We start from the raw sequence: 14,515 nt of genomic DNA, 5'->3' as shown, positions 1-14,515 counted from the left end.
CTACCCACAAATCCATCATTGCCATTTCCATGGTAACAGCTTGCATCCTCCATTGGTTTTGGCCTATTGTTTAATATAATTGCACACCCAAAAGCAGTCTTTAGAAGAGGAAAGGGGATACGCAGGGCGAGACAGATCTGAATATTGTGTCCACGTTCAGCGACTAATGTCTCTCCCGTGTCTTCAAACAGTCGACTTCTGAGAGGATGCTCTGCTTTATTTCAGCCGTGACGTCCATTCTTCAGATGCTTTATTTGCCATTATGTGTAGATTGGCTTGATCCCAGCCCGATGAAACGCCTTCGCTGGCTGCACAATTGTCAATTATTGTGAAAATGAGGAAGTAACTGCCAATGCAAGCTCAAGCTGGAGCCCAAATTATATGCGTTTGACCAGAACTAATGGGAGGAAATGCTTCTCTAAAATTACACATTAAAACAATTATATAACGTACTTTCAAGTCAATGAACACACTTTGATTGGTTTAATTGGAATGAATGATTTGCCGATTTTGCTGGATGTTGTCGCTGTTGTCTGATTCTGATTGTTCAATTAGTCATGTGTTACTCACTTTGTGCAGAATGAGACCTTGTTTTGTCCTGTTAAAATACCAGTAAGTTCATAACGTAACTGACAAACGCCATATTTTAATTTTAGTATTTATTCTTTGTAAGAAAATTCTTTTGTTACTGTGTTGTTTAGTAACGTGTAACATCCTTTATGTGTTCTATTGCGTCCTCTCCTTCTCACTACGCTGTGCTGAACGCTCTGCTGCGTCAAGTCACAGACATGTATAAAACAAGCGACAGGAAATTAGAAGATTTGCTGATAAAAATAAAAGACTTAAACATACTTGACGTTTTATTTCAGCAAACACGTCGACTACGGTGTGTTTTATACTTGGGGTCGCGTCTTCCCCGTTTAACATTATTAAGCATAAACATAATCTAAAATGACTTTTGAAGAGGACGTGGTAAAGAGCGGCTTTAACAGAATGTTTCACATTAATTACATCTCATAAATACATCTCATAATGACTGAAAGTTGAAACCAGGTGCGACATCGTAGCAATTGAGTCACTGTCTGACATTTACATCTGAAATAACGTGCTGCATTAATCTGAAAAAAAAAATTCCTGAAAATTTTCCTTCTTTTTGTTTTGTTAATATTTAAAATAATAGATTATTTATTAATAGTTTATTTGTTTTGTGTTTTGTAACAAAAGTTTTTTTTCTATTATATGAAAACAATATATTTTAAATGTAATTATACGATGTAAACTGGACAATTAGTTAGACAGTTAGAAGTGCGAGGCTTTGTTTTGTATTTGCACTAACGTCTCATATTCCGCTAAGACAATAACGCACATTTTAGTTTGGCTTCTAAAGGCTGCATATCAAAACCCATCTTTATTAATTAAATGTGTGTGGAAATGTAGTAACGTAATGTAGACGCGTTTCAGTTCCGTCCGTGATTCTATCGGTACTACATTTATTTTGAAAGGTTTGAGCGGAACCTTCGTCGTGAATTGCGCCGCCTTGACGCGCACGCGCTCGCGCTCGCGCGTGCTTGTGTGTGTGATCGCTTCCTGCTGCCGCTCGGCGTCCGCACGCCGTCCTCTCGTCGCGTCGCGTCAGTGTTGATCAGCTCGTCATGGCGGAAGGACGCAGAGAGCCGCCGCCGCCTCTCCTCGCGCTGCCGCCCGCCAGCAAGCGCCCCTGCCTGCGTCCCGCTCCGAGGGGGCCCGGCCCGGGGCCCGGCCACGGCAGCGGCTCGCACGGTTCTCGGTGTCGCTCCCCGGAGTCTCTTCTGGACTGTGCCGCGAAGGCAGTAGCGGAGAAGTGGGCCTTCGAGCGAGTGGAGGAGCGCTTCGAGCGGATCCCGGAGCCCGTCCAGCGCCGCATCGTCTACTGGTCTTTCCCCCGCAACGAGAAGGAGATATGCATGTACTCGTCGTTCCAGTGCCGGGTCGCCGGCGAGGAGGGTCCGTCGGCGGCCACCGGCGGCGCCGGGGGGACGGGGTCCGGAGCTGCCGCCGCGAGCGGCGGCGGAGGAGCTGGCGCCGGTGCGGCGACCGCCGCGGGGGCAGCCGGAGCGCCGGCAGCGGGCGACGGGCTGCCGTTCCGCCGCGGCATCCGGCTGCTGGAGAGCGGCTGCGTGGAGAACGTCTTACAAGTCGGTAAGTGGAGCTTTTCGCTCCGACGACGCGGCGCTGACGCTGGAGCGACGCGGGGATGATTGATGGAAGTTTTCCCTTCTGCCGTGGAAAGTATGCGAAGCGCCCGTTTTCGGCGCACGTCCGGCGACGCGCGGCCGTGGTCGCGCGTGGGGTTCGCACGCTCGCCAGGACGGCGTTTTTGCCGGGTTTCGGGGCTTCTGTGGCTCCTCGCGCGCAGGGACGCGCGGCTAGCGGCGCTGCTAGCTTAGCCGCCAGCTGCTGTTTAAAGGGCTGCTTCTGTTGCGGCTCCGCGTTGCTTTAGCGGCACCGCGGAGCCGCGTTTGACCGGCGCTGAGGCGCTGCTGACGGCGTGCGCTGGTTTCCAGCAGAAAGGGCGATTATCGCCACTCTTCCCCGTGTTGGGGGCCCCTCGCTGGCGGTCGGAGCCCCGGCGGAGGGGGAGGAGGGGGCGTCTGACTGACGCGGATACAAAAGGACCCAACGTTGAAGCGTCGGGGCTTTATTTTTGTTTGTGCGGATCCTCCGTTGCTAAAGTCGTTTTTTCCCAACACGCCGTCGTCTGAGGGCGGCTTAGAGACGGAACACGGCCGCTTATTGGCTGCTTTATTGTGATTAATCCAGCATTAATCCGGAAAAGTCCCCCTCAGCGTTTTGTTTACGTGCCGCCGCCGCCGCTTCTGGTCCGAGCGGACAAAGAGCTCCGTCGCCACCAACGTGGAAAACGCGACAGGAAGCGCTCGCGCCGTTGCTTTTCCAATTAAAGTTGGCCCTTTTTGCACAAGTGCACGGCGATAAGTGCGCTTTACCAGCGCGCAGCCCCGCGTCGCTCGACACAAAGGCTTCCAGTTGAAGTGATCGATACGGGGCTCCGTCTCCGTTAGCGCAGAGGCCGGTCCCAAACAAAGGGCCATTCCGTGAGGCGCTCATTAGCCGCGCACCCGCGGCCGCAGAACGAGCGCGGCGCGGCGCAGCGGAGCGCGAGACGTGTTTACACAATCATATGTGTTTGTTTTTAAAGACAAGCGGCCTTTACGGCCGTAGAGGAGGGGGTTTGAGGCCATATGGTGCGGAGCCACCGGAGCTGTCTGGGTTTCGTGTTGCTCCGAGGGATCTGGGGGCTGAACTGGAGCCTCTGCGTTCGTCTCTGTGACTGCTGGATCTAATTGCGCCTCATAAATGCTTATCGATTCCACCCCATAACTAAATGAAATTTGACTCTCGTGGATATGAAAGTGGGAATTTTTTTTGCATCGGTGAGATTTATTACGGTGCTTTGATGACTTTAGCAAGTTCCTGTCTGCAGGAGAGGGATCTGGAATAAACCACACACACACACACACACACACACACACACACACACACACACACACACACACACACACACACACGCAGCGGGTTAAACCCGTCAGATTTGTTCTGATGTTACTCCGTCGATCGCCCCGAGGCTTTGCATTTGTACCATAAACGAGATGTGGGCTCTTGAGCAAGTGTGAAGTTACGGCCTGGTTCCTCCACTTCCTGTCATTGCACACACATGAAACAGGTACTCCCACAAGTGAAGTCAAGCGTGTTACTGGAAGCATAGGATTAGTCTGTTGATGGCATGATGTGCGATTGAAATAGAAATAATTTGTTGCGCTTTTTCTAAACGTGGATTTGTGAGAAGAGCCTGCGTTCGCATTAAAATGGTCCAACCACAGTGTGGGCCTGTGAGCAAACACTCCCTCCCTGTCTCTCTGTCTCCTGTCTCCCTGATGGCCTGTCTTCCTGTCTCCCTGTCTCCCTGACATCCTGTCTCCCTGTCTCCTGTCTCCCTCCCTGTCTCCCTGATGGCCTGTCTCCCTGTCTCCTGTCTCCCTGTCTCCTGTCTCCCTCCCTGTCTCCCTGATGGCCTGTCTCCCTGTCTCCTGTCTCCCTCCCTGTCTCCCTGATGGCCTGTCTCCCTGTCTCCTGTCTCCTGTCTCCCTGTCTCCTGTCTCCCTCCCTGTCTCCCTGTCTCCTGTCTGTCTCCCTGTCTCCCTGATGGCCTGTCTTCCTGTCTCCCTGTCTCCTGTCTGTCTCCCTGACGGCCTGTGTCCAGACTCCCCCAAGGTCGTGGAGGCCGACAGGGCGCATGATCCTGTGTTTCTACCGCTACCGAGATAAGCTCTTTGCAACCAGTTTACACTTTATTCATGAGCGGCTGCTTTGCTTTAAGGATGGATCTCGTGTGTCATAACCAAACCTCATCATTCTATAGTGGTAGCACTTGTTTGTGAGAGGACGCGTCCTATTCCTCCGCAGCTCCGTGATAACGGCTGACATCAGGCTTGCGTGCTGGCACATGCACGCTGATGATGCATGGTTTGAAATGCGGCATCTCGAGGACCTGCACGCTGGAAAACCTGGGCTCAGCTCTTGAAGCACAGCAGGAATGTGAGCTTCAACTCACAAATAGGCCAACGGCACCAAAAGAAGTCCCCGTTTATTGTCGTTGTGCTCCCGTTTCAAGCCGGTGATGCGGCGCTGACATGCATCCTCCATCTTTGTTTGTGGCTTTAAGGAAGCTGAAAAGCTCCCAGACAGACAAATGTGGTCCAAGTTCCTCGTATATCGGTTAATAAAAGAATGTCACCATTACAACGTCATGCGCCAAAAATGCTGACGGGGTAGACGGTCATGAGATCCGGCCTTTTGTCCCTGGGAGGGGATTTCACCACCAGCAGGAGCTTGTGCTGGTCTCTAGACTAGTTTTCGTACTGGTTTTTCTGAGTGGCGGTGCCTGGAGCCACATCTACTTTTGTTTCAGATAATCACTAATGGGGTTTAGTGTGAAATGGTGTGTCCGTGGTACTACACACATTCAGTACGGGTCACTGCAAGTTTAGGTTGTGACTGAGTGCAGCAACGGACAAGCGTTGGCTGCGTGATTGAGAAATGGGTTTGAAGCAGTCATTTCAGAACACACTGACGCTGTGCATGAGCATGAATTTCCCCACAGCGTGTTTCTCTGATGCGCTCAAACCCGTGAGCGTTATGAGTTAGGGCTTTTTCTATGTCCACTTCTTTAACGGTACTCCTGACAGATTGAAGGGACTGAGCTCATCAACAACTCATTGGCCCATGTGTTCATAATAATCCACTCCTCGCTCCAAGTCATAATTAGAATAATCAAAGCTAAGCGTGCTTGTATTTGTTAACCCCCCTCACACACACACACACACACACACACACACACACACACACACACACACACACACACACACACACACGTCCAGAAGCCCCTGTGCCAGGGCCTGGTAAAGTCCTCAGAGAGCGGGAGGAAGGGCTATGAGAGGAGGGGCAGTGGGGGTTCTTTAGCTTTGAGTCAAGCTTTGGGATTATTGGGTCATGCTTTGTTACCCAGCAGTAGAAAAACCCCTTGTTCACAGAAAGGGGGTTGTGGGTGGGGTGTGTGTGTGTGTGCGTGCGTGCATGTGCGTGCGTGTCTCCCCAGTGTTACATAAAGCTGTAATGGGTCCCTGACGCCTTTTGAATCATTGGTGACTCTGACAAAGCGAGGCAGCAGAGCTGAACAGGATTAAACTGTATGGGGCAGTCAGTCAGTGGGTGGAGAAACTGCAGCGCTTCTTTATTCCAAATGTTTGAGACCCTGAACTATGCAAGCTCCTGGAACTGCCCTTTAATTATGGCTGGTGAAAGTCTGAACGATGTGTATGTTTTGCACATAAAAGTGCCACAAATGAATTTGTCAGACCTTTATATTACGCTAAAAGCGTTGCAGTCTTGTTCTACGTAAACAATGGATTATTCTATTGACAGCTCTTTTGATAAAATCCCATGAGCAAGGCATGTTGTCCTGATGGATTCCCTGGAGCCCTTTCCCTCTGTTTAAACCATGCTGTTCCTGTAGGTTGCCGGTTGTTATCGCCGTGTTGACCCAGTGTCGGCTGGTGTGCGACGCCTCAGCTTTCAGCCTGATGAATGTGTGTGCACAGGGAGGTGTTGGTTGCTGTTCCTCACGTGATTTCCGGGCAGAAGTGGCCGCAGGGTTCTGGTTGTGGAAGAGCTGGTGTAAAGACACGCTCCACGTTGTCAGCAGCGCTGCGATGAAAGCAGAGGAGGTGGTGAGCTCATCCTCGTCTTCTCCCTGACTGGACTCAGACTGCCGCTCACTTTAATCTGGTTCCTCCTGCCTTTTTTGTCATTTTCTTTTCTTTCTCATCAGGTTTTCACTCAACCATCAACCCATATGCAACTTCACGTCTGTTTTCCATCTTTCATGCTCTTTTATCGTCTCCCTCCCTCCTTTCTGTTGCTCTAACTTACATCAGTGAGATGACTCACACTTCACTCATATTCTGTCTGAAGGCTCCCGCATAGTAAAGCCCCCCCACAGGTCCTGTACGAAGCAGCTGCTCAGCTGAGGAAGTGTTTGTGGTTTTGATGGGAGAACTGGAGAGCGCTGGAGTCATCGCCCGCCCGCCCGCTGCAGTGAGGAGGAGGTCACACACTGTGGGTGTGTCTCTGGTGTTTCCACTCTGTTGACTTTGCTCTTCTGGGCAGCACTGAGTAACTTCAGCTTGTTACCAATATTAGCTAGCTCACAGTGGATGTGAGGGAGGTAATGTGTATATGACTTTCAGGGTGTCGCTCCCTCATCCTGTCAGTTGACTGGAAGTTTGATCGATCGTCATATCTTGTTATACACATTGTTTTTAGTGTTTTCGTGGCCTATAGCTTATTGTTTAAATATAGCTTTCCAGTGCTGACGACACCAGATATTTGCCTTCGGCGCTGGTGAACGGTGCGTAGAATACGTACACAAAAGGAACTTTCCTGCGTCTGCTTATGTGCAGATCATTGTCACATTGGCCCAGCAGGCCTCAGCACACAGCACAGATGGATCATATTTAATCAGTGTAATTAATTCCCTGCCCACTGCACTCAAATAAGGCGAATCAGTAAAACAAATCGTCCCCACACTCTTATTAGCTCTGGAGAGGACGGTGAAAGATGAGGCCATTAGGAGGAGCTCCGTTGTTGTGTTCATCAAAGGCAGAGGCACCTGTACTCACATGTGCAGCGCACGAGGGCTAATTATATAAAATCATTAATCAGAGTTTGCTGTTGGAGTGCTTCCTCCGCCAGACAGGCCGCCATCTACACATTATGTCTGAGACACAAAGAGCATGATGGGAGAAAAATGGAGGGGCCATTCCAGGTCTTCTGTCTCTCAATCACTCACTCTTTCTCTGTCTGTCTCTCTCTCTCTGTCTGTCTCTCTCTGTCTCCCTCTCTCTCTCTTCTCTCTCTCTCGCTCTCTCTCTCTCTCTCTCTGTCTGTCTCTCTCTCTGTCTGTCTGTCTCTCTCTCTCGCTCTCTCTTTCTCTCTTTCTGTCTGTCTGTCTGTCTGTCTGTCTGTCTGTCTGTCTGTCTCCCTCTCTCTTCTCTCTCTCTCTCGCTCTCTCTCTCTCTCTCTGCCTGTCTCTCTCTGTCTGTCTGTCTGTCTCTCTCTCTCTCTTTCTCTCTTTCTGTCTGTCTGTCTGTCTGTCTGTCTCCCTCTCTCTCTCTCTCTCTTTCTGTCTGTCTGTCTGTCTGTCTGTCTGTCTGTCTGTCTGTCTGTCTGTCTGTCTCCCTCTCTCTCTCTCTCGCTCTTGCTCTCGCTCTCTCTCTGTCTGTGTCTCTCTCTCTCTCTCTCTGTCTGTCTGTCTGTCTCCCTCTCTTTGTCTGTCTGTCTGTCTGTCTGTCTCTCTCTCTCTCTCTGTCTCTCTCTCTCTCGTTGAGTGCTTGTTAACTAGGCGTGATCTTCCTTAGGTTCTTGTGGATTAACACCCAGTAGCCAAACTGTGTGCTCCTAACATCTAACACATTTTAGAATTAGCGTTAGATCAGTTTGTTAGATATTGACACATTTTAATTTGCAGCAGGGTGACCTTCAGATAAAGTAGATTTAAAATACATTTATACCACAATTTTGAAAAGATTAAATTATTTTTGAAGATTGTTTTTCACAGTTTAGCTCCATGACATTCACTTTTTAGGTGACGTCTACATTCTACCTGTCGTAGCCTTCTGTGTGTTCATGTTCTTTACCTGTGTGACTTTTTCTATCGTTCTTTACGCAGCAGTTATGCCATTTTTCAACAGCTTGTTTGCAGTAGCAAGCAAAAAAGTGCCTTCCATGCATTTGGTGCTATTTGTCCTCCTGCACTTCCATGTGTTTATGGAGGTGTCTAGAATGAGGAGAAAAGAGCAGCGCATGCACATGTTTACGAGCCGTGTTCTTCTTTCAAACCTCTCTATCGTCTGTATATGTATGTGAGCTCTTTTTCACCTTTAGGCCTTTTTGTTGAGTGGTGGGGGTCCTATCAGTGGAGATCAATGGCGTCCTTGTCCCTCTGAAGCCGCCTGTATTATTGCACTGTTAAACACCTGTCTTTTATTGGCTTTCTGTGTGTACGGGTGCGGGTTCACCCTGGTCGTTGTACACATTTGGCCACTGTCCATGTGTCTCAGAGTGGCTGGACTTGAAAGAGAAGGATGAGGTTTGCAGACTGGACCATTATCTGCTCGTTTGGCTGTAATTGCTTAACAAATGCTTTGTAGAAAGGACAAAAATGGAGGGGAAGCATGCATTTGAAATGCAAATTAGACCCAAGTTAAATAGACGATTACTCCTTGTAAACCACATATACACCAGAATTCTGTGATATGTTCTCCATACTATGTGTCGCTGTATTGTAATCTCATACCTCTTTTCACACAAGGTTAAATATCCATACTGATAAAAGCTGAGTTAAATCTATTTTTGGGTGATGCTTCTTCATATGATTATTTTTTTACTTGGACATTCACTATGTCATGTCGCACGAAAGTCAAAGAAGCTTGAATAAGTAAAACTGGTAGTAGAATTTAAGGGTTTATTTTGCAAATGCTCAAATATTTCTTTTCCTTCTTGCATTTTAACTCTTGCATGACCAGGCTAATGTTGCTTTTTAATCTATGTAGTGCTATTGATTCCTGATGGCTGGATAGAACCCAGCCAAGCAGAACCTTGGTGTCTTTTGTCTTTTCTAATAGCTGCAGGCAGTTTGGATGGTCACTCAGAGGGAAAGCGTTTTGAGACGTTATGACTTATTCACCATGTGTGGATCCTGTGGAGAGTCTGTTAGTTTCCAGCTCCTCCTACCAAGCCAAGCAGCTCCAGTCAAATACATGTGCTCATTCAATCTGCAAAGTCCGATGGACACAGTGCAATGCTGTACTACTGCTGTATTGTATTGCTGTGCGTTAACAGTGTCGAGGTTAAAATTTAAAACATGGGGCATTAATTAGTAACCTTAACCTAGTTTACAATCTGGATCTTTGCTTGTTAATGTTGTGTTGTCTTTATGTTAAAATATGTGGCTATTTTTTTGCACAATTCACAGTTTATTTTGTCAATAAATGCTGAAGAGATCAGCTGTTGCTTTAATCTCACACCACAGCATCCTCATCCGTGGACATGAATGTGTGAGGCAGAGCACATCGTGCAGTGGAGCCATGCTCAGTTCTATACTGTGAAAACTGGCCTGCATACGCTACAGATGTAAACTTTGTGGATGGAAAACACAACAATACACGTCGAAACAGATGGAAAGCAACCACTTTAAAGCACGTTAAAGTCAGGCAAATATGTTTTTTAGTTCCACATCTGGAGCTATTTGAACTTGGCTCTCCACTCAGTGTCACTTCTAATGGAAATCTTTTTTTTTCTAGCCAGTCGCGGCCGATTCTTGATCTCTGCGCTGATACATTCCGTCTCTTCTTTGTATGCTGTGACGTCCGTGTTGATTTGTGCTGTCTATCTTCTATTGAAATGGGCAGTCATGAATCATAAAGCTCAGACACGCAGAGTCATTACTCCTCTTTTCCTCACTCCTTTAGATGCACACAAGGCTGCGTATTGCGGGAGTGCCTGCCTCCTATGTGCTTTTCCAATCTCTGCAGCAATCAAAGCCCCCTGACAACAGCAGCGTTATTACTGCCAACAGTCCAGACGTGGTCTCATAGGAGCGCATTGTGTGTGAGGCGTCCATTATACTTGCATTTGAAACTATTTCCATACATTTGGATGACTTTGATCTCAGGAAGTCAACAACTATGCTTTTATTTTTTCGTCCGTCTGTTGTTATGGCCCACAGATGTGCTCCTGCCCTTTTATCCATCAGTTGAAAACATTCTCCCCCCGCTGTATGTATCCATTATTGTGTAATTGATCACTGCTGACCTCCTAAAGAGGTTAAGTTTTTGTCTGATTGTGAAGGTTTGTGATTCTCTGCTCATCCTTTCCCTTTCAACGCTCCGTTTCCCTCTCATTCCCTGTTCTCAATTGTGTGGGCAGGGTTTTGAAAGATGCACTTAGTGGTAAAACTACAAATAATTATCGCTTAGAGGCCAAGTCTCCTATTATGTTGATTCAGACCGTCTGTGTGCATTAGCAAATGAGGCAGGGCTTCCTGCGTTACTGAATTATTCTGAGTTATTCACTGCAATCTGAAATGTGCCTACCAATATCCAACCCCCAGGAGATTCCTAAAAACACACTCCTATCACTTCGTCGGAGGCGCTAGGGCCACACCAGCACTGTAGCCATGCTTACACACAGCTGCCAATCTATAATAAAGTCCTGAAGTGATGCTTTCAGCTGATTCCGTTTTACATTTCTAGGAAAAGAAAATCCAGATGACGTCAATGTCTGTCGCAATGCAATTTCGTGGACATGCAATTAAATTTACCAATGTTAAATCTGGTCTCTTCAAAGACTTGTAAAATTAAGTTCAGGCTGAGATGTTGGTGAATACTTATTTTAATGATTAGTATCGAGTGTCTGAAAATGCCATGTAAGTAAACATTTAGGGTCAAGATGTCTAGATTCATCTTATCTTAAACTTCCATAGTTCATCTGGGCCCAGAAAGATTAAAGCCGTACTTATGAGAAGATTAAATGCATCCTCTCCCTTATGTGGACTTATTAACTGATGATGATGATGATGATGATGTGTCTTTTTGGGTAAACTTGCTCGGTTGCTAACTGGTGGAACAAAGGTGCCTTCTCTTCACTTGTTAATCGATCAGAGGGTTAAAGTTCAATCACCTCAGTTTGTTTTTTCCTGCTCTTTGTCTGTTTCTGCCTCTCCCACTCTTCCTGCCTGTTAATAACAGCACTGCGTGTGGGTTTGTTTAGTGGAAGGCCTGCTACGGCCCATCAGGCCTCAGTCTTTCAAACAAATGAACAGTGAGTTGTCTGCAGAGGGATGAGTAGAGGAGGATGAACAAGGGCCTCGCAGGAGGAGTGGGGGGGGTGGTGAGAGGAGGTGTGAACCAAGGGAGGAAGGAGAGAAGCCAGACGGGAGCTGAAAGGCAAATGTAAGAAGTACATAACCAACCTGTCACCTCTGGCTCTCCCTCCCCCTTCAGCTCGCAGTCACAAATAAGGCAAAAGCAAGGGAGGGACCTCATTAGGCTTTCAGCAGTCCATCACACAGGAGAGAGAGAGAGAGAGAGAGAGACTGTAGAGTGGGGGATGGGGTGTCCTCGGAAATGAAGGGAGCAGAGGGAGGAATGAAATTGAATTGATAGAAGCAGTCAAGTGCAGCCACACACACACACACACACACACACACACACACACACACACACACACACACACACACACACACACACACACAGGGGACAGAAGAAGACAAGCTCCCACCACACACACGGCCTCTCAGTGCAACATGATTAATGTGGTCAACAGGCGTGAGGACCAGTCTGGTCGGGACCTCTCACCCTTTTACATGCATTCACACACACACACGTGTGTGCACGCACGCGCGCGCGCACGCACACACACACGCACAATAATTGTGTCCTTCTACACGCTGTGTCTCTTAACCCTGCTCCTGCTGGTCTGTTCACACCCTCCTGCCCCACCCAGTCCTTGCTCCCAAACAAAGCTTGTGGAGCAGTGGATCTTTTTTATATCACACAGTCTGGATCAGCTTGGCTCATTTACTGCTGCTTAAAAGGCTTCATATGTGAAATTTTAAAAGGCAAATGGGGTCCATCCACAAGGCTGCAACGAACAGGTCCCATTTCCAGTACTTTTCAGAACTACTGCAGAACTAAGTCTCACTTGGACTTTCTACCAGACTCTTTATTCTTGCTGCTTTACAGGGTAGTCACTTGGGGCCGTTTGGGGCAGTGACAGAAGTAATTATGTCTAATTGATTAATATTCAATAATTAGAAACAGGTTTCACTGGAATGACTGGTATGGAGCCTTTGACCTCTAAGCTGCAGACATCCTTAAGGAACAGCCCCACTGGTTTTTACAAAGCCAGGAAACGCTGGAAAATTAAAACTTTTTCCAGGAGTGTTGTTTGGTGCTGAAGAGTTCTGGGAACCTGACTGGTACTTTTATTGGTTTTATTAACGTAATCCTGAAACATCATGGTTATTCTTCCTACCTGTTCCCTGACTGGGTCGAACTCTGATTCAACTCACTGTATTCTGGTTCCATGTTGTGGCTCTTTTGCTGTATGGAGAGATGGACACGGTGTTTTTTTCAGCAACGTACGCACAGATAGGCATGTACACGTACATCAGAGCGGCAAATGTTGAGGCACTTTTCCCGTTTTGGGGCCATATTGCTAGGAAACGGGCTGACTGGGCCTAAGCATGCATTCATAACTCCCTTTTGGAGAATGCACATTTGGCTTCATGGAGCTTCCTGTATGCAACGCTGCCCTTTCACCAATAATGTCCTCGACTCTGCTATTCAGCGATGTTACAGATGTGTGCAGCTGTGTGTGTATGAGTGAATACATTGTTTTTAGTAAACATTGTCGTGTAACAGGATCTCCTTTTAAGGCACACAAAGCACTAAATAACTTAGTTTCTTATCTGTTTCTGGACTCAAAACGCTGTTTTACTTTTAATAGGAAAGTAAGTAGTAGGATGATTCTACCAGATTATATTTCTCTCTCATGTTTAAAATACTATAACTCTCTTTTCGTATTTTTACCCCCCCGTTTGTTTCACATCTGTAGAACAAACAGACCTGCAGGCCAGGAACCGGCTGTAGTTTTCCTGGATGTGCAGTTATGTATTGATAATCTGTAACTCGGTTCTCATCCAAACTTTTGATGTTGTAGCCAGTTTTCTTTTTTTATATTACATCACAGACTGTATTTGTGTAAAGCAATGAATATATTTCATTCATAGATGGAGTTGCGGGTGTCTTTAGAAGGTATTTTCTATCAGACTGAGGATGATGAGGGAGCTTACTTGAGGCTCAGAGGCTACGTTTGCTCAGCATGGGGTCACAGGCTGCTCTGCCACTGCTGGAACATCCATCCTAGAACTGTTCGGATCCCATTTCACTGTCCTCGCCCGGCTGCTTTGCTTTTAGTGGTACAAGTTATTCAATCCGCTGTGAGTCCAGCTGTTTCACCTTCTGTAAGCCCTAGAATTTCAGAATTTGAATCTTAGAATTTTGAAATTCTATTTTAAATTTTGTAGGGTGTAGCTAAGTCAGACATTTTGGAAAATCTAAATGGTAAAGTTGCCCAAAAAAACAAAACGCTAAGTGAAAAGAAACTAAAACGTTGTCTGTAAAAGCTCTGAGTGGACCTATCCAGCTTTGCTATTCTTTTGTATGTAAGATCCATTAGCATGTGTAACTTATACTGTGGATGCGGCTGTTCTGTTGGAGTCTGGTCACGAGACCCCACAGTAACAGATGCCCGTGCACAATCGTCACTCGTAGGTGCTTCCTCTGCTTATATGCAGGAGACAAACCTCACAGTTACTTACTACTCTGACTGGATTCCAGTGCCGGTCTCACATTTGTCTACATACACACAAAACAAAGAGTATTTAACTACACACACATTCTTCATAGATCTGACCCTGACCTACACCCCGAGGGGGTTCCCATGCTATTTAAGTGCTGCTTTGTTGCAGGGCTCTAGGGCAACTTTTAACTTGGACACTGTTTCAATTGGAAACCAGTGGTTCCTGCGGCCTGGGGGTGCTCGATGTATGGATGTGTGTCTTATGGTGGGAAAAATTAATTAAATTAAATAAATTGGGTGAGAGTCAGGCTGAACCCTGGACAGATCGCCAGTCCATCACAGGGCAACGTATAGAGAAAGACAATCACTCCCTCTCAGACTTACACCTACTGGCAATTTAGCGTCCCCAACTGCGTGTCTTTGGACTGTGGGAGGAAATCAATGCCCCATTCTTCACACCACTGTACAACCCCTGTATGGGATTTCATTTCTAGCTAATGATCATGCTTGACTTCTTAGGAGAGAGGCAGTCAAT

At 47.1% G+C, this 14,515-nt stretch overlaps 1 protein-coding gene across 1 annotated transcript in view; it reads left to right on the top strand.

The window, feature by feature from the left end:
• The first annotated feature begins 1,573 nt into the window (after positions 1-1,573).
• Positions 1,574-14,515, top strand: part of zswim5 (zinc finger, SWIM-type containing 5) — a 40,593-nt gene continuing 27,651 nt past the window's right edge. The window contains exon 1 of the mRNA XM_029131411.3: positions 1,574-2,178. Coding sequence (XP_028987244.1) covers positions 1,653-2,178 — 526 coding nt within the window. The 5' untranslated portion in view covers positions 1,574-1,652. The remainder of the gene's footprint in view (positions 2,179-14,515) is intronic.

The sequence above is a fragment of the Betta splendens genome, chromosome 17 (assembly GCF_900634795.4).
Source record: "Betta splendens chromosome 17, fBetSpl5.4, whole genome shotgun sequence".
Lineage (NCBI taxonomy): Eukaryota > Metazoa > Chordata > Actinopteri > Anabantiformes > Osphronemidae > Betta > Betta splendens.
The sequence above is the reverse complement of the archived record's forward strand: the minus strand, read 5'-3'. Positions and strand labels throughout refer to the sequence as shown.